The 22,990-nt window shown below is 43.7% G+C and overlaps 1 protein-coding gene across 1 annotated transcript; it reads right to left on the bottom strand.

Moving 5' to 3' along the window:
• Window positions 1–15,009: 15,009 nt before the first annotated feature.
• ythdf2 (YTH N6-methyladenosine RNA binding protein F2) lies at window positions 15,010–22,412 on the bottom strand. The gene is made up of 6 exons (XM_079286555.1): window positions 22,242–22,412; window positions 21,991–22,015; window positions 20,769–20,848; window positions 18,066–19,742; window positions 16,379–16,444; window positions 15,010–16,086 (listed from the first exon to the last, which is right to left on the bottom strand). The coding sequence occupies exons 1-6, from the start codon at window positions 22,266–22,268 to the stop codon at window positions 16,063–16,065; spliced, it is 1,899 nt and encodes a 632-aa protein (XP_079142681.1). The 5' UTR covers window positions 22,269–22,412; the 3' UTR covers window positions 15,010–16,062.
• Between the last annotated feature and the right edge of the window lie 578 nt (window positions 22,413–22,990).

The raw sequence follows: 22,990 nt of genomic DNA, 5'->3' as shown, positions 1-22,990 counted from the left end.
GACTCGAGCTGCAGCGTTCTGAATCAGCTGCAGCTTTCTGACGGACTTTTTACAGAGACCTGTAAACACACCGTTACAGTAGTCCAGTCTGCTGAAGATAAATGCGTGGAGAAGTTTTTCCAAATCCTGTTGAGACATAAATCCTCTAATCCTTGATATATTCTTCAGGTGATAGTAGGCTGATTTTGTAATTGTAATACAGAAGCGTAGTGGTTCTGAGAACGTATATGACGTGCAGGGTATGTTATACCAGGGGGCATGCAATACAACATTCTCTCTCTAATTTCAATTAACTTTCTTTCCACAAAGTACAAAATCAATAGCAATAACCTTGATTGTCCCCCCTAAGACCAAAGAAATCATCAAATATTCTCTCAATCGCCTTTTTCTTCAACACCAAGTGATTATTTAAATAGTTGCAGATTTATTTTCTGTCGATCAGGTTAATCGATTAATCCTTTAAGCTCTAGAAGCCTCAATTTATTTCTTATCTTATAATCACATAAGCTTATAGTGGCAGCAAAACAGAAAATATTGCATTTATTCATATAAATATTCTCAGCCATGACAGTTTATTATGTATTGTGTTCTTTCAACCAAAGAAGTGCATCTGTTTCTCAACCATTTCCTGTTCAGCAGTGATCACAAACAGTAGGCACTCCTGTTTCGGTGGCCATTTCTTTCTGTGTCTTCCTCTCATTTGACGAGTAGATACTCGGGTGGGATGCACTTCCACTTCTGAAGAGATCGTCTGCTAATTGATCGTCTCTCTGTAGAGCCGTGTAGCAGCACATTGTTTTCTGTAAGTATTGGATTTGCTCTTTCAGTGGTTCAAATAATTAGATTTCATTTGTTCAGTGATTTTTGTTCCTTGTACAATGTTTGCAGTGTAAGGGGTGCTTATGTTGTACATCTGGAGAGCTCCTGCGTTAAACACTATCGCGCTGAGGTTGTTAAGGACTAGATTTGAAGTTTAATAGAAGCTCTGCCAGACATGGATTGTTTGGGACTCTTTCTCACGAACCCTCGCCTGCACTCTTCCGACTGTACTATATTGGATCTCTGTTTGATGTTTGTCCCTTCAATAAAATGTAATAAACTTGGTTGAGTCGTGCTTTTCAGCTCAATATACAGTTACGTTGTTGGGAAAATGACACAATTTTTGTATTACCCAGTTTTGTCTAATGTAGTCAAATATCAGACGCATTTATTTGCTTTCATACCAATCATTTTCTACAGAAGTTCTGAAGACGTTGTAAACATGAATACCAGGCAGAGGAAGAGTATTTTAACAGCTTTATATACTGTTGGGTATAGTTTACCTACGTATGTGATTAAATGTGATTGTTTTCCATGTAAAATCTCTCTGACTCTTCTCTCTTGTCCTTCAAAATCATCATTTGCACATTAGTTGTTGCATTTATATCACAGGTTGCCCGATGCAGGTACAAGTAGAGCGAGAGGAACGATACAGACGAGCACAAAGAAAACAAGAGGTGATTAGAGCGAGCGAAGTGCAGCTATGTAACACCAGTCCACTTCCTCTCCCTCTCGCTCTGCCGCTCCAGCCGTGCTAAGAGCGGCTGGGCTAAGCCACTCTTGCCCTACATACAGCCTAAACAGCAGATTACTGACTGTCCCTCTAATCCCATGCACCACTGTCACCATGCACCAACCACCCAATCACCCTGCAGCCACCGTCACAGTGCCGGCTGTGCTGCTATAGCTGTGCAATGCCCCCACCCCGATTCCCGAACATTGTCCCTGTTTCTGATTCTTTGGTCGGTCACTTTGGATTTGGGGTTTTAATTCTATCCGCATAAAGCACGCTGAAAGCCGAGTTACCGAAATACTCCTTTCGTCTCGCATCTCTTTCTCCCTCTGTCTCTCTCTCTGTCTTGCCCAGTGACACCCTGTCCTGTCCTCATCCTCCCAGTGACCCCCACCCTCTCACAGTTTCAACCTCCTCATGACCACCTGGCATGGGACAGCTTCCTCAGTCCCTCAGCCTCACCTAAACCACCAGGCCTGAGATTAGGGTTAATCTGGACCTTGTGTCATCCTGTATCTATCCACCGCCCCCACAGCCCCATTCGTTCCTCCCTCCCTCCTCTTTACCAAAGAGGCTTTGGTTTAAAATCCTTTATTGTGAACCCCCCGCTCCCCTTGCAGTGTCTTTCTGCCTGCTGCCAACTCCCGCACCACATCCTCAGCCAATCCTCAAACAGATACTGGTAGAACCTGTCCCCAAGCTATGTTGGTGAAGAGATGTGAGAAAAGGATTTCTGCATTGTCTTTCTCTTTAGAATACATTTGGAATTGGGCAGGCACAGGCACGATGCTAAAATGAAACGCTTGCTCGTATGTGTGTGCACGTGAGCATGCTGTAACACATGGCGATACTTACAAAGTGTTCATACTGTATGAGGACTTGCCATAATGGTGTGCATGCAATGGTGTGATGGTATATGTGTGCATTTTCATGCGAGTTTTTCAAACTCAACCTCGACTCCGCTGTCCCAATCACCCAACCACCCCGAGTGCATGTAGCCGGCTCTCCCGCTCGTTTCACCCTGAGGGCAGACTAAAGGCACGGAGGCACGAGTTGGATGAAGAGACTCCACAATGGTGCGGAGAGCAACGATGCATAGAGAATGAAGACAAAGAGGGAAAAAGACAGAGTGCCGAAGCCCCTTTTCATTTTTTTTTGTCTCCAGAAATAAATGGCAGATTCACCCTCAAGGAAAGTCTCCTTTCTTGAGTTGAAAAGCCAGCAAAACGCAGAAACTGGTAGAATGGAGAGAGTGAGAGGTAAAGAGGCACAAGAGATGTAGGCCAGCAATAAAGTGTCTTATCGTAAGGGGCAGAGAGAGAGAGAGAGAGAGAGAGAGCGAGAGAGAGAGAGAGAGAGCGAGAGAGAGAGAGAGAGAGAGAGAGAGAGAGAGAGAGAGAGAGAGAGAGAGAGAGAGAGAGAGAGAGAGACCCTTGAGCGTAAGAACCTGCATGAGTTGCGTGCTTTAATGAGAAAACGGCATGGAGGATCCGTTGAAATGATCACAAGATGCTGAGCTTATGATGTTAATGTCAAACTCCTCGCACAATCATAGTCAGCCAATTTGTTGAGCATTATTTAATTTGTTACGATTACACAGATAGTCTGTTCGCTTATTAAAAAGTCCGTAACATAATGATTATTTATAAGGTTCACTCGTATAAATCCCAGCCAGCCGAAGGTTCCTCATGCCTTCTAGACACACACACACACACACACACACACACACACACACACACACACACACACACACACACACACACACACACACACACACACACACACACCACATGAACACAAACAAAAATGCTGGTAATATGAACTTGATGACATTATCGTTCATGCAGCAGACCATAATGCATAGAGGTAGGACGGGATGCCAAAGGTATTCTAACTGGATTAGGAATATGGAATCCCAGAAGCAAAAAGAACAGCGAGATGCAGGGATGACTGGTAGAGCGAGGGTGACTGATTAAAGGCGGGAAAGCGACAGAACATGCTGAGAAAGGAAAAAAGTCGGAGAGTGAGGGGCGAAACGAAGGATGTTCAACGTGATTGTGCAAGAGTGCGAAATGTCCACAGAGAGCGAGAGAGAGAGAGAGAGCGAGCGATGTCGTTAATGGATGTAAATTAATTGCTGTCATGTGGATTCTGATCCCAATAAATCAGGGTCAGTGTGGTCTCCGGTGCCATCACTGCATGGTTGTGAAAAGGCGGGAGGGAGCCTCGATCTGCCCGACACACACTCACACACATATCAGTGTAAGTATACACACATACTGTTATTCCAATGTGAATGTCATACAGTAAATATGAGAACTGGGACGATCCGTGTGCCTTTTTTGATCGGATGGAACTTTGTGCATGAATATGTGCAAATGTAATGTATCTGCTAAATTCTGAAATCAAATCTTTTGAACCCCCCAAAAAAGTTGTTTCATACATGAAATGATGAAAATAAAAAGAAATGAACAGCAATATCAAACAAATTCACCGCAGCGCTCCACTGACAGCGGCGTATAATCTGCCCACATGTGATATTTTGGATGCAGCGTGCCGCGCCATAACATCGCCTTCATCATGAGGAGCTTTTTAAAAATGCACCTCAAGTCCAAACAGAACAGTGGATGCCAACTAGTGCAGAGCTAACTTGGTTATAAATGCAATGTGGTCCAATGAATTCGCCATGCTTGTTTCTGAAAATCACCACTGCTCTTTCTGCTTAACTAGTCTGCAACATTGATTTACCTTATTTCCCCAGTCTATGACCATCACAAAGATATCCTGTTATTATGAGGGCCGTAAGTATTGTTGTATGTGTTCATCTGAAAATACGTGAAGCATGTATTTTAATTACAAATCATACAAGGGCAATTAAAAAAAACAAAAGCTGAGTTGCCCACATATTAAAAGAAGCTGCCACGCTACGACAGCAAATCGTATGTTCGGGGTAAAAAAATAGTCAATTCTGATGTGAACGTTTCAATATGTTTTGAAGCACATTTAAGTCATTACAGTTTACTGTATAGTATGCCCCATATTATATACACAGTGTTTTCTTTGATACTGTTTGCCCCAAAGCAAATCACTCATGTTTGAACAATAATATCTGAACATGACAGAAATGGTGCAAAATGGGAAGTAGGTCACATCGCAATTTATTTGAGAAAAAGGGATGGGGGTGGGGAACCGGGGCACGTGTATGCAGCGGCAGCAGCAAAGGGAAGGTTTTTGGGAACGCAGATCAGATAGTGTGTGTGTGTGTGTGTGTGTGTGTGTGTGTGTGAGAGAGAGAGAGAGAGAGAGAGAGAGTGGGTGCTTAGATTCGACCTGAAAGTAAAGTTACAAGCTCATTCAAGAACTGCTTGGTCAGTGAGGAATTTTTAAAAAAACAACGTCTTTTTGCTGACACATGATCATATAAGCTACACCTATATTTTCTTTTGGCATTTTGTAAATATTACAAACTATACACAGAGACACACACTCATCAGAAGCTCCATTGCTTTTAGTGAAATTGAAACTGATATTGCAGTCACTGTGCATAGCAGCATTGATCAGCTGTCAATGAACTGCCGAGCTGGCCCCAACCTCTGACACCACTAGACACACACACACACACACACACACACACACACACACACACACACACACACACACACACACACACACACACACACACACACACACACACACACACACACACACACACACACAGTTGAGCTTCACCACTGATATTTACAGAGTAAATACCCAACATCCACATCACCATACTGTAAATACACGTATTCCCCTGCACAGACTCGTAAGCTCTCTGGCTTCCTCCTGATCCTGTTTAAATCCCGCCATCACTGAACATCGCGGCTGTATGACATGCACGTGCGCGAATGCCACGCATCTCTGTATTCTCCACTGAGCTACGGTGCTAAATGTTACATTTTATCTGGCTATAGCGTTATACACACAGTGCTGATGCAGAGACTCCATTTGTCTTCAGGTTCACCTACCGCAAGGCCAGAATGTGTGTGTCATTGCTGAGAACTCTGGTAATGTTATTTTTGGGGTAAAAAAAAAAACAACTAAAAAACTTTCAATAGAAATGCTCAGTAGTATTTTACATATAAAATAATCTGATGATATGTTGCGAATGGCAAATTCTAAGAACAAAAAAAGCACCTCTCCCAGAAAAGTTGAGATTTGACTGATGCAAAAAATAAGAATGTAGATTTATGCTGATTAGTTTCACTGACATATCGGGGACATCTCTGTGTGTGACACTTATTAATTCTGCTATCAACACTTCTGCAGCATTGTAATGTGGAAGTTCCTCAAACAAAGAAGGAAAAACGAATTAGTTTCCTTGTTTTATTTGAAAATAATAAAAATAATAATAATTTTTTTTAAATACACCGGTCATAAAAATGTGTGTATTTCATAAGCCACCCAAATAATAGATGTTTACACGAAAACAAATCACTGCATGGGGCATTAGGTTTATGTGGCCCTATTTACATATTGAAAGACTACACTGTATGTCCTTTCAACACAATCTAGACAACCTGCGCAGACTGCACTGAGGATCTGTAAAGCCACATTAACACATGAGAGAGGCTCTGGAGCACCAGTCTTTTCTAATGACTCGATAATCCGACCCAAATGCTGCCTGCTTGCTAATCTCTCCATCAGATTACCGAACTAGGGACGAGCACTGTCTATTTGTCTCGTCCTGTCTCTCTGCCTGTCTGTCTCTCCCGGCTTGTCTCTTTGTATAACTTGCTTGCGTCTTTCCCTTGTTTTTCTCTGTACGATGAAAAGAAAAGGAATCTTTGCTCGCCTCTCTGTGATCGCCCGAGCTGTCTGCTAGGAGGGTTGCATCCCCGTTCGCCCCCTCTCATCCTCACATGTACACGCTTTTTAAAATGGAGAACGGGCTAGCAGGACATCAAAACGCAGGAACAACTCTCCTTCCTCTTTTCATGCCGACATGTGCGAGGACGAACTAAACCTGAACATATACACATATACAGGATAAAATGCACACAATTCATGCCATGTAATTTATGCCCATAAATAATAAGTGTTCAGTCTTCTCCAAGAAATAGACAAAAAAGCAATTGAAAGAGTGGACAAGTGTATTCCTCAAAAACAGATGAAGGAAAAGGGAATTAACTGTCTTTCCATTCAAACTGCCTTCACTCACGTTGTCTCTTAAAATCCATCTCTCTATCCCTCAGAAAAGGAAGGCCAAGCTGTCTTTATTGTTCCACCCCTGAGCGCTGCTGCAATGTTATTGTGCATTTCATGTAAACAGATGTAAACTAATGTCATATTTGTCACACATCAACCATGTCCGATTCTATATATTTACTATAAAACACTGCCGCTGTTTTTTGCCTGCGAGGCCGAAGAAAATGTCTCTTTGATTTAACAGAAATCACTCTACGTCTGCCTCTGTGTGTGTGTGTGTGTGTGTGTGTGTGTGTGTGTGTGTGTGTGTGTGTGTGTGTGTGTGTGTGTGTGTGTGTGTGTGTGTGTGCGTGCGTGTGTGTGTGTGTGTGCATCTGTGGCATCTTGGTATGTGTGCATGATTTTGTGTTTGTGTGTGTTTGGAATAAGCCGCATCTCTGTCTGATATACTGTAGCTCAAACTGCTGTTGACAGTCTGCAAAAACTTTTGACATTTAGCTTTTCACAAAATAACACTTCACGCAACTAATACTAAGTGAAAGTGTCTCTGAATTATCCTGCTCTACCTGTGCAGTTTTGGCAGATTCGGTGACAGACGAGAGAGAGATCGTATATATATTCCCCTAAAAATAATATATCAAATTCTTTCATTTTATCCCATCGAGGTATGTAATTCGGCATGATATTGAAATAGATATTTTACACTTTTTTTTTTACTAAAATGGAGATCAAAGGGTGTGAAGTAAACGTGTGTCAAATTGCTACTGGGCAGACATGCAGCTGTTAAGCCTGCATGGTTTTGGTAAAGACAGAAAACCAGCAGCGTCCGAACCACACGACTCAAACTTCCAACATCGCTGCACTATTACAGATAAACTGAACATAACAAAATGATCACAATCAGTCTGTACAGAACACGCAAAAAGAACAGAGCGATACTAGTCTATTTGACATTACTGAAAAAAATAGTAACCACCTCAACAGCTGGTATGTTTGCTAAAATATGCTTTGAGTGTTCATGTTCATAAAACCATTGCTGCACTAATTTCCAAGCACATAAATGTATTTGAAATATTCATTTGTCAAATGTCATTGCCCAAACTCCTACATGGAGGAGTGGAGATGGAATGTGGAAGCACTGTGCATACGGTAGGTTGAAACAGTTCTACAAAGAAATGGTAAAACTAAGACTGACAGGCAATAAAAGCAGAAAAATAATCTTGAATACAGTCAAAGCATGAACACGTAAAAAAAAATACCCTCACACAGAATGGATCTCTTCCAGCATAGATATGACAGTTGGAGATGTCGACACATTTCAAAATAATGAGAAAGGTTAGGAGCGGGGATATAGGGACGAGCGTAGTGGTGAAGTGAGGCATGAGACGGGAAAGAGCAATGGAGGGCTAGAGGGAGCGAGAGAGAGAGAAAAGGATTGGTGAAGAAATAAAAAAAAGGTGATTTGGGCCCCAGTGGACTCGGCGCCGTTTGTGAACGAGAGTGTGTGTGCATGTGTGTGTTTGAGTGTGTATAAGAGGGGAAGAGGAGGAGGAGGAGGGGGGGGGTGTTTCTGCGGCTGTCCATTTCCCGGGATCAGCTGACGGCCGCGGATGATGGAGCGGAGAGGGGTCAAGGGTCAAAGCCTTGCATTGTCAGCCTGGCCCCCGCTCTCCCGTGGGTCTCCCTCCCTATCTCGACTCCCTCCTCCATCCACCCCCCCCCCCCCTCCCGCCCCCCCGCTGCTGCCTCCTGCACATTTACATACATTTAACAACACTGTGCGTCGCCGCGGCTCGCCGAGCGAGAGGATGCGCCGCATGCATTACTGCCCGGCTACCCCTGCAGTCTGCGCCACTGCAGCTCGTGCGTTCACTGCAAAGCCATATTTGTAAGCATTTCACATGGCGGAACCGGTGCATGACACATATGTGCATCTGAATAAAATGTGCATGTGTCACACATGCGAACAAATTTGTGTGTCTACATGCACATCTGTGTGTGTGTGTGTGTGTGTGTGTGTGCAGGACAAGACAGGGCCTTCCATCCCCCCCAGTTTTAGGCCTACCCTCCTCACCCCTTACCCCCCCCCCCCCTCCCATTCCCACCACCCCCCACACTCACCTCCCCCACTTTGCCTGTGTAATCCCTGCCAGCTGGCCCCGTTGGCTAATCCCTCTGCACTGATCAGCTGGGCCACGCATCCAGTGGGACAGGACAGGGACAGGGGCAGATAGGGGCGGGACACTCCGTGTGTGTGTGTGTGTGTGTGTGTCTCTGCATGTGCGTGCGAGGTGGGGGGTGGTGTCGACCAGAAAGCATAAATTGAAGCCCGAGCTTTCGCCTCGGCGCAGTGTGTCTGTGTGTGAGCCAGTTGCCTGTTCCTCCTCGTCCGTCCATCCCTTATCTCCTGTCCTTCTCCTCCTTCTCCCTTGGATCCTTATACATATATACCTTCATGGCTTATATATGTATATTTTACATCTTGGGCTTTTTTTTGTCTTCCTTTTTGGTTTTGTCTTGTGCAGATCCAAATGGATTTTTCGAATGGTGGTGACTGGGTAGAATTTAGCTGAGTTTTTATTTTTCCCGCTACCCTCTCTCCTCTTTCCCCTGACTGCATGCGTTGACACCTGCCTGCTTCCCATCCCTTCAGCCCCCTTGTCCGCCATCCCACCAACCCCTGCGTGCCTGCTCCCCTACTCTTCCCATCCACCAAGGACCTTCACAGGATGGAGCTGTGCAGCAGTCACAGCTACAACTACAGCAACAATAACAACAAAACCAGGACCAAGGACCCGAAGGAGGAAATACTCTGCAGCTCCTCTGCTATTTTTTGCCTTGTCTTTAGAGAGGAAGGATGTCTTTGATCTGAGAAAACCCGATTCTGTCTGTGCTACATAGTCTTAATTCTATAGGCAAATATAGGCAGGAATTGAGCACAGTGGTCAAGAGTTTAAAAAGAAAGGGATTTTGAATGTAACATGCAGTTTTTGTCTGGATGTAAGAGTCTTGTGTAGTGGAAAAGAAGCTAAATTCCTCCTTTTTTGCTTTTGGCTATCAATCAATATTTACTCTGTGCTTAATTATTATATAGCATAGTTATTAATCAGAGGATGAAGACTGTTGTTATTTTGATCCTGTTTTCCAGTCCGCACATAGTTACATGCGCAGAGTGCACATAGAGAGAGAGAGAGAGAGAGAGAGAGAACAGTAGAGAAGAGATGGAGAGTAGGAGGGAGGGAGGGAGGGCAAGGGGGAGATAACGACACAGCTTTACCAACTGTAATGAAGAACTGCTTGGTCTTATTAAGCCGCACCAAGCTCTGAACCAGGAACAGCGGAGGCAGTGCAATGGTGAGGATAAAGCATAGCGACGCATCGCAGTGTGTGCTCATGAGAACCTATCGTCATCCTTTGTTTTGCTCTGAGGGGAAGATGGTCTGCAGGAATGGTAGCAATCAGGTAGCTGGGCTGCTGCTCTCTTTATGGTGCAACAAAGGTAGCGTTGCACTCTCTCTCTCTCTCTCTCTCTCTCTGTGGTGCTTTTTTAAATGATGTTGTGTGTATACAGAAAATGCCTTAATGCTGCGAATGCTGCTTTGATGATCACTAGATGTACATTTTTTTTTTTGTATTTCGTTGCTGGAAATCTTGCACATCCACAAGCGCATGCATGCATTTACACACTCTGGGCTGTTCAGTCTGAGGAATCACAATGTCATTGGTTTGTATCATATGTGGGTTTTTTTTTTCTACTGTATTGTCTGTATGGAAAACCTGTTTTCATTGCTAAGGGAGAAAGCATGCTGGTGTGGGATTAGCATGCAATGTACTTTGACGTGCGAAAGGACCGCATAGCCGCCTTTGAGCCCTACAGGGAGGAGAGATCACAGGTGAGGCGAGAGGAACAAGAAAGTCAAACAGGGATGGACCGGCAAAGTACAACGTCAGGATGTACTTTTTAAGATTGAGAAAGTGACAGCGTTCGGCAAATAGCGTTCACGTCGAAAATTGATGTAGAAGGTGAATGCAAAGGAGGGAAGGTGCTGCTGAAAGCGCGGTAAGTGACAGAGGGGAGAACAGGATATGATGAGGAACTGAGAACCTTTTGGGAAGTTTGGGCTTGAGCTCTTTGTGTTCACAGTGGACCTTGATTTCATTTCAATACAATTAAGGCACGCGGTGAATGCCAAGAGAGAAGCCACAGTCTTCGCTCACCTGAGGAACCAGCACACGGCCGCTACAGGACAGCAGAGCGGCTCTGATCACGACACAGATGGATGTCCGCTACAATGCTACGAGATTACCAAGCAGCGGCATTAAACAGTCACGGAGAAGCAAGGAGGCAAAGAGGTTACAGAGCCGTGACCTAAGGCACGCGAATAGATCGGTTCATGCGAAGCCAGAGAAATCTGAAGAGACAAACAAAAAAAGGCAGAAAGAGAAATACAGCAGAATCACTGGGCACCAATCAAAGTAATATACTGGTTTCCATAATGACAGAACAGCCTACCAGTGTCGGCCCTGTGGCCAAATGGACAGAGGGATCACACCGGGGGGATTTGCCATGTGGTGACAGAGGGCCACTTCAAAGGTCTCTTTACGCATGAGAGTACACTTGCCCTGTTTGACAGGAAGATGGAAAAACAGGGTGAGAACGCTATAATAGCATGATGGGCTGTTGTAGGAGAATTATCTTTTTTATCATAAAAGGCAGTAACCTCCTCTATCATTATCATGCACGCTACTTTATTTTACAATACTTCCATGACCATCCACAGTCTGAAAATACGGCTTTGCACTTCATTTGAAATGATGAAATATATTTCGTTTCTTGTTTGTCGGTTTCAATATTGTGCCTTTGTTTGTGTTTTTATTCTGCAAAAAGTCTAAATAAAGAAGTCATTTCATGGACTATTTGTACTGTTTAGTGTCTCTTTTCAAAGTACAAAGGCCCAAAGCACTTCATGTGATTTCATTCCTGCTCCTATAATCACAGCGCTGCATCAAATGCTTCAAGCTGTAAATCGCTGTAGGCGATAGAGATGTGAGTTGACCTACATTTCAGATGTTGGAGGCGGAATATGCAAAAAAGAAAGAAAGAAATCGTGGATTTTTGGTCAGATTTCATTTGATGTATTTAACTTATCGTTGGAGCTTTAATTCTGCATTTTGGGTTTATGGTGATAGGCTATTCAAAAATAGCATATATTTTTAAGATAAACGCAAAAGGCATGTATAGCTGCATCACTATGAGGCCTGTGTGCTTCTTTATGTTGTGTTATACCGGCGGATGGCATTTCTTTATTGCCCGTCGTCTCACACAATGAGAGTGCGCAGAGGGCAAGCGTGCCACATATGTTGAGACAGAGGTCATCAACTCTTTTCAGGCCCCTTCGGTCTACACATTATGCATTTTCAAAACGCTCAATAGAATTGGCCCACTAGGAGAAATGAGGGGGTAATACTCAATATGTCAACAGTGCAGGACCCCCCCCCCCCCTTATGTGCTAAAATCACTCATCATGCCATATTCTGATTCCTCAATAGCCTCGTTTTTTGTTGCAAAAATAATGCTGATAAATTGGTGACAGCTGTGGAATTGTTTGCCTACAATTTGGGGAGGCTGTTTATGTCCATGTTGAAAAGTAAATTCAAAAAAGTACAAAAAAAACATAAAAAAAACATTGTAATATACAGCGAACTTGTAATAGCTGTTTGTAGTAAAATGTAAAATACAAGTAAAATATTCTGAAGGGACATATTTTTTTATTATTCAAAATCTAGCCGTTGTCCGATACTTCTGCGTTATTTTCATCTTCCCTGTGTTCTTCTTTTAGAGGCAGTCTCTCCGAAAACAAAACGGGCGAAAAGAGAGAGGAAATCTAATTTAGTCATGTAAATAGAGGTCGGGTTGGCGACATGGTGAAGCGTCACTAATGGAAGAAAGAGATGGATGCCTTATGATAATGAGGGGACAATAAAGCAGAACCATGACCTTGCAGTGTGCTATCAGCCCGCAGACACAACGCACCTATATGTGTAGCTCTCTGACTGAACAATACTTCCTATACAGGACGAAATACAACAGAGAAATATTTCATTTTGTTTCCTTATATAATTGCAGGAATGCAAGGTCGCAGAGTGTAATGTTTGAAATGTTAAACAACTTACATATCTCTTGAATTAGTCAAGAATAAAATAGGATGTCCAGTGAATATAGGCACTTTATGTTGCTTATGTAATTTATATTTATGTCAGAATTACAGCCTGACTGCACACGATAAAGAAACAAGTCCTCACTACACACACAGACACGCACGCGTGCATACACAGTCATGCTAACAGGGAGGAATTTCTCCTGTCACCACAGGGCAACTTATTTTGTTTCTCCATCTCCTCTTTAGCTTGATGTGCGCTCCGAGATATGAGTGCTGACCTGCTCCCTCCTCTTCCTCGCTTTGAACCCCCCCCCCCCCCCCCCCTCCACCACCTTTTCCCCATGGTCCCACTTCCCTTTCTTCTCCTCCATCGTCTCGGTGGCTGTATCTGCCTCTCTTTTATGGCCGTTCATTTGCATCCCAGGAGGGGCTAAAGGGCGTCCCCAGAGACGCGCAGATAAGGGTCACACAGGAGATCCCCTCGAGGCAGCGTGTTTGCCACGCAGCCTCAACGCACCGTGCCGTCCACCCCCCTCTCGACACCCGCACAATGCAAGAAACGCACGCACGCACTCACACACCTTCTCTTCCCGAGACCTGCACGTCTTCAGCCTCGAAAAGCTGAGTGATGCTTACCCGCTATACCATCACCAGCTAAAGTTGAGCGGCTACCCGAATACCGTAAACATTTTTTTTTAAACAGTCTATTATTATATTACGGTCATCGGTGTGCAGGCTCTGGTTAACTGCAGGCCCACAACTCCATCAGTGCCGTATAGTGGGCTGCACCAGGCAGAGAGCAACAAAAAGAACAAATACACGTTCGGAGTGCGATGCTCTGTGTAACCTTCCAACAATGTCGTGGGAATGTAAGTCATTCTTTTTTGATAATAGAGATTCACAGATGCGTTAGGATAGCGCTTAATCCCCAAACCTTTGACTTGTCGATTAATAAAGCACGGGATGGATTTGCATTCATTTATAAATGTACAGCCTAGGATAGCCTTGCAAATTGTAAATCCGTCACCTAGTTTATTTTTTGTCAATAACTAAAATGATGGATGATTTCGCTGGTTTACACGTTTATTTATGGGATACGATTGCATGGATGAGGTGAATCCTAATTTTAGTAAATGTAATCTGTGAATTAATAGATAGCACTTAAAGGCCACACAGACCCAATAATGTAAAACCACATAATTTAAAGTGTTGATACTAAAACTATTTCGACTGTTGAGAGGTAGCGGTTATGGTGTTTGAAAACAAAACGATAAAACATACAGCCGTACTACTCGCCGCATGTACAGAAGGCCTCGATGTCGACCCCCGGCTGAGGAGCGCGTGCTGCAGTCTGGATGGGAAGCGACCAGCAGTAACCGATGCTGCGTCGCCCTCTTGTGGCCGCTACGGTTAGTACAACGTAACGCACTGACGTCAGAAAATGGCGGATTGCAGATCATTTCTCCCAAGTCATTAGTCGGCCAACACACGCAGGTATACATGACCGGGAAGACATGTAAAACATTTTCACGTAGCGGGATATTACCGTAAAACACACTATAGTCCCTCTTGCAAAAGTAAGTCAAATTTCACAGAGGTGGTGTACTGCCACAAAACAAATGAAGTGCAGCACGGTTAAGAGAGATTTTACTCATTCGGGACATCCAGACAGGTGTTACTTCAAGGCCTGCTGCAAGGAAAAGGGCACATCACAAGTAGACGGGTACAACAGGCCACCCATGCGACTACAGAAACACCCACACACTACTTTGTGGAGCATCTTTATTATGCCACAAATAAAAGCCAGTAGTTCTGAAAGAGGACCTTGCATTTTTTTTGTATTTTTCTTCTTTTTTTTTTTAACTCGCCAACAATGACATTCTGAAAATGGTGGAAGCTGATTGTGATATCATAGTACGTAAAGTTGGCTGAGCAGTCAGAAATGGAAGTGTGGAGGACAAGGTGGGTTAGGAGAATAGAGGGAAGAAATGCAAAGGGCAAAAGTCAGGATGGGGGAGTGGACGGTTAGCAGAGAAACAAAAAACAAAAACATTCATTCATATACCCATCAGGGAAAAGAACAGATGAAAATAATGCACAGACACGCTGCATGACAAAATTGCTTTACAGTCAAACAAGGGGAATGCACACCAGTTCTGCTGAATATACCACATTTATTACTTTTGAACTGATTAATAGAAAGAGTGGGGCAAAGCCACTCGCATCACTGTCTTTAGAAAACGGAGGCAGGAGAGACAAAACAAGAAAGCAGGCCATAGCAACGATGAATAAACTTGTCCAAGAGAAAGAAAAAGAGGTTAAACAAAGTCCATTGAAGACTGTTAACAGAGGGCCCAATTTTTTTTTATAGACTCAAATTATACACTGAGCAAGGCTCAACTTAACATTTCATCTGCTTTCAAACTCTTGACTCCCCCTACTCTCCCTCTCCAGATCCTCCACACCCGACCTTCCCCACACACACACTCCGTCCAACACATGCGAAAAACAAAATACAGGGCCGTTCTGAATCTGCAGTCCTCTCAAACAAGACGGGGCAAGCGTGTACAAAATAGGTTGTGAGCGCAGGAGACACCAGTCGACGATGAAAATCCACTGAGGAGGAAACTCCAGCGGGGGTCCTGGTAGAAGATGCGGGCATCCTCAGAAGACGAGGGTGTGAGGTGGGGGGGTTAAAAAGAAAATGAGACAAACGGCCCATTCTTGACTTTGGGACACTATTATAAGCAAACACTACAATTTCTATTGGATGCGTGTGTTGCTTTAGAGAATTACAGACTTGCTCTTGGACCATAAAAACAGGAGATGATCCTTTCATTTAAAAAAAGGAAAAAGCAGCATACAAAGGAAAAGCATATGTAGTGGAATGGGGTGGGGCAAAAAATAAAAAAAGATTTCACCTAAGGATGCTATGCATTTAGTTGTAGTCCTATGAATAATAGTTTCCTTTTCTTTTTACTACAAGTTCGAAGTAAGTCTTTAAAGTCAAAAGAAATCAAGAAAGTCTTCATTTAGTTTTTTTGTCCTCTGTTAATTCTTCACCCCTATTAGAATTTCTTAGAGATCTGGATGTAATGATGTAATGGGGTGGACAGGGCTTTAGGGGGGGCCATTGCAGTCTTTTGACCAAAGCACCAGCTGTTACTTGACTCGTCCTTGGCGCTCCTAGAACACAAAGAAAGAAAAGTCACAAATACAACATTTTCAAACTACAGTTGACACACATCCCTTTTTTTCTGGTTCATTCTTTGAAGCCACATGCGCACATCCCCTCCTCGCTTCCATTTACTTATTATGAATGAAACTACTACGTAGAACAGTTCAGATATAGTTATGTAGGATATGGATGCTTGATTTAACATTGATGAACTCGCCAAAAACTCGATATGAACACAGAGAATATTTGGAGCAGCATCCATAAAGTGCTTCTGCATGTAGTGACGGATGAACAAGTTACCTGAAGCCTGTAATGACTCCTGTTGCTTGGGTTGCTGGGATATGGCTCGCTGCCTTGGACCTCCACCTGTCACAGAGAGGAGTGGAAACTGAGCTTAACTGGAACAGACGAGTCACTTTACATACATTACATCTTTGTCACAAAATAAATAAAAGCTCTTGACGTCTGTGAATCCTCTGGAACTCTAGTTCAATACAATATCGATTACAACTACGCTTACAGACATCACACAGGCATTGATTTAGGTACAAATGCCAAATCTGAAATATAACTTTGTTACGTATGACTTAAAACAACAATGTGTGCTCTGAAGAGTTATTGCAAGTTTCATATATTGCCAAAGCTCATCTCTTGTGTCCACCACTATGCCGTCAACAACACGGTCACTTGGGTGTCGATAATAAAACTCCTAAAATACATTATTCACTGGTTTGGGAGAACTGCTGGTCCTCGCTTATTAAGATGTCTTTACATTACATACATAAGCCTCAGTTTCAGACACATTTCTGGAATGAATACCTGAAAAGAACAAAGAGATGTACAACAGAAATACTCAACAGCTGTATAACTCAGTTGCTACATTATGTACAGATGTCATTCTTGCCTACTGTGAGAAAGCAAGCAGCAAGCCAAGTGTTTAACAGAATCTGCATAATGAACTCAAACACTATAAAAACTCTGATTCTAAATCTCATGTATGCCTTTTAGCGTCAACCCTTAAGCAACACAGTGGTGCGGCCTTAACAGGCCGCATATTATGTATTTCAAGCATACAAAGATACAGAGGAGGAAATATAAAGATGCAACTAAACCCGCCTAACGTTCATACATCTACAGAATAAACAGGCGTTTCTACAGCAAATTGAAAATGGTTTAAATTCTGTTATTAGACTGTTGTACTAAGGAAGGTAAAACATGTCTTGGCAAACGTCGCCCTTAATTTGTCCCTTTGTCCGGTAAACGGCTGATAGAATGTGTAATACAGATGTGCATCACACCAAAGCCCGAGTATTCAACAGGAACCAAGAAATGCAAACAAGTATTATGTCATTAAATGAGCTGCAATACACATTTGGTCAATTTTTTGTTCCCCATGTCAATATTAACAGTTCAACACAAAATAAGCCAAACAGGTTTCACTCAACACCAGACTGTGTTCAGACACAAGGCATGAAAAGACATTTCACGAATCATCAGGAGAGTGCACAACCGAGTGTGTGTTGATGCTCGGAACAGATACCGAATCAACCAAACTACAATACAAACACTCATTTCCATTTGCAGATATGTCCTCATGTAATCTACTGCATATTTGCATTTCATTACATTTGCGTCAAGCTTCAGCAGGTAAAATGATTCCTGGTGTTCATTCTTCTGTTTTATTCCTTTTTGAAGCAGAGCGATTAAACAGTGAAGAACTGAAGAGACCGAAAACTCAAAATATCCTAATGTGTATAATACCGCCGACTTCTGACAAAGATCTTAATCCAGCTGTGAATCATTGAGTTGTTCCTGAATTCCTTTGTACTGCAAAAGTAAAGGTTGCACATGCACACGGAGCGATAGAAACAAATGCACACGCACATACAAACCATATACTGCACCGAATTGAACACAAGGTGAAGCAGAGCACACTTTTTCATTCATCAGTTTTATCATTCACATTATGCAACAGTATCGTCGTTACCTTTTTCACACACTCCTCCTCCTCCTGACGCTTCTCGTAGTGAGAAAAGTCATCGAAGATGGACGTGGTGTGTTTATATCCAGCGATGATCTTAAGCACCTGCCTGGCCTTGTCCAGCGGTACCTCCTGTGTGTCCCGAGAGTTGGTCACCGGCTTGTTTTCGTTGTTCTCCAGTCGAATGTGCCGTAGCTGACTGTTGGGAACGTCCTTAACAAAGATCCAGCGCACATCAAACCGACCCTTCCACTTGTCCTGTGACCACACGCCAGCAGACGTGTTGTAGTCCACGGGTGAGCGCATCTCTGCTACGCCACAGAAGTGACCACTCCCGTTGACACTGAACAGAAGAAAGAGCGGCCCCTTGCCACCCAACGAACGGTAAGCCGCATCAAGCCTCTTGTTGCCGTGCTCCGTGCTGCACCAGATGTTATACTTGATGGAGCGGTGGATGTCATCCTCTGAGTAGCTCTTGATGATAAACACCCTGCCCTGCTTGGGATTCCAGTCAAAGTCCTTGGGGTTATAATTGTTGACCATGCGCAACTTCTCTAAGACCGGGTGAGGCTCGGAGGGGACTCCAGGAACCACACCAGACGAAGTTGGAGGTGACTGGCCCGTACCACTCCCATCCCCAAATCCATTAGCCCGGTTCCGTGGAGGGACCCAACGAGTAGGTTGAGAAGGTTGCTGTTGTTGGTTAGGAGGACCCTGGGAGAGAGGAGGCTGGGGCATCTGAGCCATACCTGGTTGTCCACCAGGTGGAAGCTGATGCTGCCCCATCTGGGAAACCTGGGGTACCATCTGTCCATTGCTGAGGGGCATTTGTGGGTTCCCTACAGCAGTAGCTCCGGGCTGTGGGGAAGCCTGATTGGGCGGCTGCCCGTTGCTGGGAATAGCGGGCACCTGCTGAGGGGTGGCAGCTTTAGGCATGTTGCCCTTGTTGTCCCAAGTGCCGATGTCCATGTTGTGTTTAATGGGCGGAGGAGGCAAATTGGCACCGGCCATGCCACCCTTGGTTTTCAGCTTGGGTTGAGGCTTGGCTGGCTTGCTGGCAATATCGGCCCAGGAGGCGGGCTTGGCAGGGGCAATCGAGACAGGAGGCATGCTTGGAGGTCCTACAGATGATACAGGGCCAAGAGGACCCCCACCAGGTAAGCCAGAGCCAACCACCTTAGGAGCCATGTCCCCATTACCACCAGGAGCGGCACCACCAATCTTAAGCCCCGCCATGCCCTGGTCAAGGCTGTTCATACCAGGTGCCTTGTTCAGGGGCTCGTTTGCAGCAGGTGCAAACGGGGACTGTCCATCGATCATGGCACCCCCAAGTGAGCTGGGTGCGTAGGCATAGCTGCTGCTGTAGCCAGAGCTCTGCGGTGTCGCAGACTGTCCCTGAGAGCTATTATTGCCCCATGCAGAGAAGTCGATGCCACTGGGAAAGAAGTTGAAACCGTGCTGGCCCAGGAACGGATTGCTGCCCAGGGGGCCTGGCTGGCCAAACATAGCGTCCGGGATGTAGTGGGGCTCCCCATTGCTCAACTGTCCATAGGAGGCCAGGTAAGGCATAGGAGGGTCCCCACCTGTGGACCATGCTGCCTCGTTCAAGGAGTAGGAAAATCCTATGGAGGGGCTGTAGTAGCTGGGCATGTACGAGTCCGACATGGCCGTATAGGCATTGCTCTACATAGAAGGAAAAACAATTTGTTTTAGTGACAGGTCAAAAAGAAATTTGTTGCACCAACATACTCAAACTTAATTCATTTTTAAATTAGCGTTTAAAAAAAATATATGTTTATACCTCATTCTTATAGATCCAAAAAGTCAGATCATAATAAAATATGAGGAAATGTATTGAATTATCATTTTCTTACTATTACAAACCAAGGCTTCATCACACAATAATAATAATATTGCTGTCTTAGTATCCCTCCTCAGGCTCGATGTGTAAAGGCAGAGCACTGAACTATGCATTAAGAAAAGAAGTCAGTCTCTTTAACAAAAGGGTGGCGCATTCTTCTCTACAGCCCACTCCCCAGACAGCGTCTGTTACTACACAGGGGAAATTCATCAACCTAAATAAATTCCAAAGCCACTCAAAAGTTGATCATCCAAAAAAGTGCCAGTTCCTGCTGCTCATCCTGAGTCGGTAATGCAAAAAAGCACAGCTGTGCGCGCACACATAAAAAGATGCCTTAAGGCTACTGATAAACAGTGTGTGTGTGTGTGTTTATCTTCTGGTAGAAAAATGTGTTGAAGTTGTTACCAACCAGTCACCGATAAAACTCTTCTCTTAACTTCCAAGGCTTCTGTTTAATAATCTTATTAATGCATGTAGCAGTAGCATGTAACAAGTCAATATTAGGGATGTTCTGACCCAAACTAAGAGGCCAGTATTGGAATCAATCAAGGCATTTAGACATTGACCCAGGAGAAGGCCATCATTACCGTTGACCCGAGATTCTTGCAACTTATTTCATGGTTTAAGCTTCATTTTTTACTTCGATACACTGAAATTACCGGTAACACTCGTACAATAAAAAGCCAACCATGGAAGTTCAGGTTGAAGTCACAACCTGCTGATTTAATCTCTGAATGCCTCTTCAAATCGCTTCGTAACTCGAGGGTACACACGTTTTTGATCATAAAAAATGGGGTTAAACTGAAAAAGCAGCACCTGTTAGCAAACACTGGTCAACAAAAGCTTACCTGTCTGGCCTGAGTATTCAGGTAAGGCTCAAACTCATCGTCATTCAAAGTATCCTTTTGGGTCACAGCTCCGTTTTGCACTGAAAAGAACAACACAGATGTAAACAGAGAGTACACGAGTCGTGAGACGTCTTATCTGGTATTTTCATATCAGAATCACCACCACTTTTTACATAATCAAACCACTCCTTGCCATTATTGAGTGACACAGGAAATGCCACCAATACATCACATGCTGTAGTAATAGGCTTCCGATTACACAGAATAATGTTGCACGTCATATAAATCAGCTCCAGAGAAGAAGTGAATGCTCTTTGTCACTGATTAGGCTACATTTTTGGGCACAAATCACTTAAAACACTCAAAATATCTCTCCAAAATGGACAAATTAAAAACCTAAACACCAGAGCCGATTTAACCTATTTGTAATGCAAGTGGACCAGTGTCCTCTGGTTTGTTTTCATAAGTTTCCTGTTGATGTCACGGTGATGGGCGACATGAGACTCTTAGCGAGCTTTTTAGCACATGCTAAAAGGACAATTAAAACCACAAACAGGTTAATAAATGGGACGCGCGAGGCCCATTTTGACACTGGAAAAAGCATGTCGGAAGACGTGTCATTTTTGGGTTAACTTAGCAACTCAGCTAACAGTTAGCACGCTATCTGTGTAGTTAGCTGAATGGAGTGCGCAGCGTCTCCATGTTAACGAGCGCCAAGAGTCCCTTTCAACATGACGGACTTGGCTAACATTAGCCAGCGTGATAGGATGGCACCTGTAGCTTAACGCTGCGAAAACGGTGTGCAGACAGCGAAGTAAAGAGAGTCTGCGTGTTAAGAGTGCACTCTCGCACCTGTCAGTGCAATAAAAAGCGTTGCAAGTGCAACCAGGAAAAGGATGCTGATGTGTATCATGTTGCCATTTAATGTTAGCTAGCCCAGGCATAGCTAATGCTAACTGTATGAACGCTACAATCTCACTTCAGGGATGTTAACGGCTAGTTTAGGGCCAACAAGAGTTAGGAAACACAACGTAGTTCTGCGTTACATTTAACCGGCAAATCTAACGCAATAAATATTTACAGTTGAAACAGACAGGCCTGTTTGTAGGTAGCTAGGCGGAAAGCCATCACATCCGCGCAACGTAAGATTTTCACCGCACGTAAAAAGATCCGCATTCACTCAATCCCCGACTCGATCATGTGGGACAATATTTGTTCTTACCTTTATTAGCTTGGCCTTTCGGTCTCTGGATTGGGTCCAGGTGATTCATGAAGGTTTGATTTATGAGAAGAGAGGAAGGGGAAAAATAGATGAAGATATATATTTTCAGCAGTCAGTTCCTTTTAGCAGGTGGTCAGGCCTACTGCACTACTGAGCCACAGCCGCTGCCTCGGAGCTAAGCTATCCTCGCTAGCCGTCGCGATGCTGAGAAATTTGGCCCTCGTAAATGTTCAGAAAATACCTATCTTTACCTGTTCAAGAAGGCTGCTGGCTGACATGTCTTTCCCCCCCGGAGCCTGTATTGCTATATTTACTCCTAAATAAAAGCGGCAGGGTGCGGAATTCGTCTAACTAGTGAACAGTTTCACCCAAGCGCCCCTATCTCTCTATAGAGCCTGGTTTCTACACAATGGCGGGCTGCAGTTTGCTTGACAGACTCCTCAACATGGCTGGGCGGCCCTCGTCAACCCACGATGATATTTATTTACAGCAGACACGCGCCCCCCAATGGCGCGGAGGAGCAAGGCCTTAACCCCACGACCCGTCAACCACACCAATATAAGTATTTCATATCAAATATCAAATAAATAAATGCGTAAATAATGTCATTGATCAAATATATCTAAATAAATAAACAACTTAGTGAAACTTAACTCACTGTTATATTATATTATTTCATAATATATATTCATTTTATTGGACAAATTATGTACAAACGGTTACACATTTCATTGCCTCTTCAGATGTTATGGCGTGTTATAGTGTAGATGTCATGTACATAATGACAATATGATTTACGTCATGCAACTCTTACATAAACAATTCATCCTGTAGGTCTAGCATAATATTAAATAACCAATAGGCTCTTTAGATCTGTCCTAGACCTGCTCTTAAAATATGTTTTAATTTTTATTTTTTATTTTTTCTCTGTGTATGTAATTTATTGACCCTATGGTCACATTGTGTTTTTTATGCTTTTACATTTCTGCTCTGTTAAGCA

This window comes from Melanostigma gelatinosum, assembly GCF_949748355.1.
Source record: "Melanostigma gelatinosum genome assembly, chromosome: 16".
Taxonomy (NCBI): domain Eukaryota; kingdom Metazoa; phylum Chordata; class Actinopteri; order Perciformes; family Zoarcidae; genus Melanostigma; species Melanostigma gelatinosum.
Note: the sequence above shows the minus strand (reverse complement) of the source record. Positions and strands in the feature narration are given on the sequence as shown.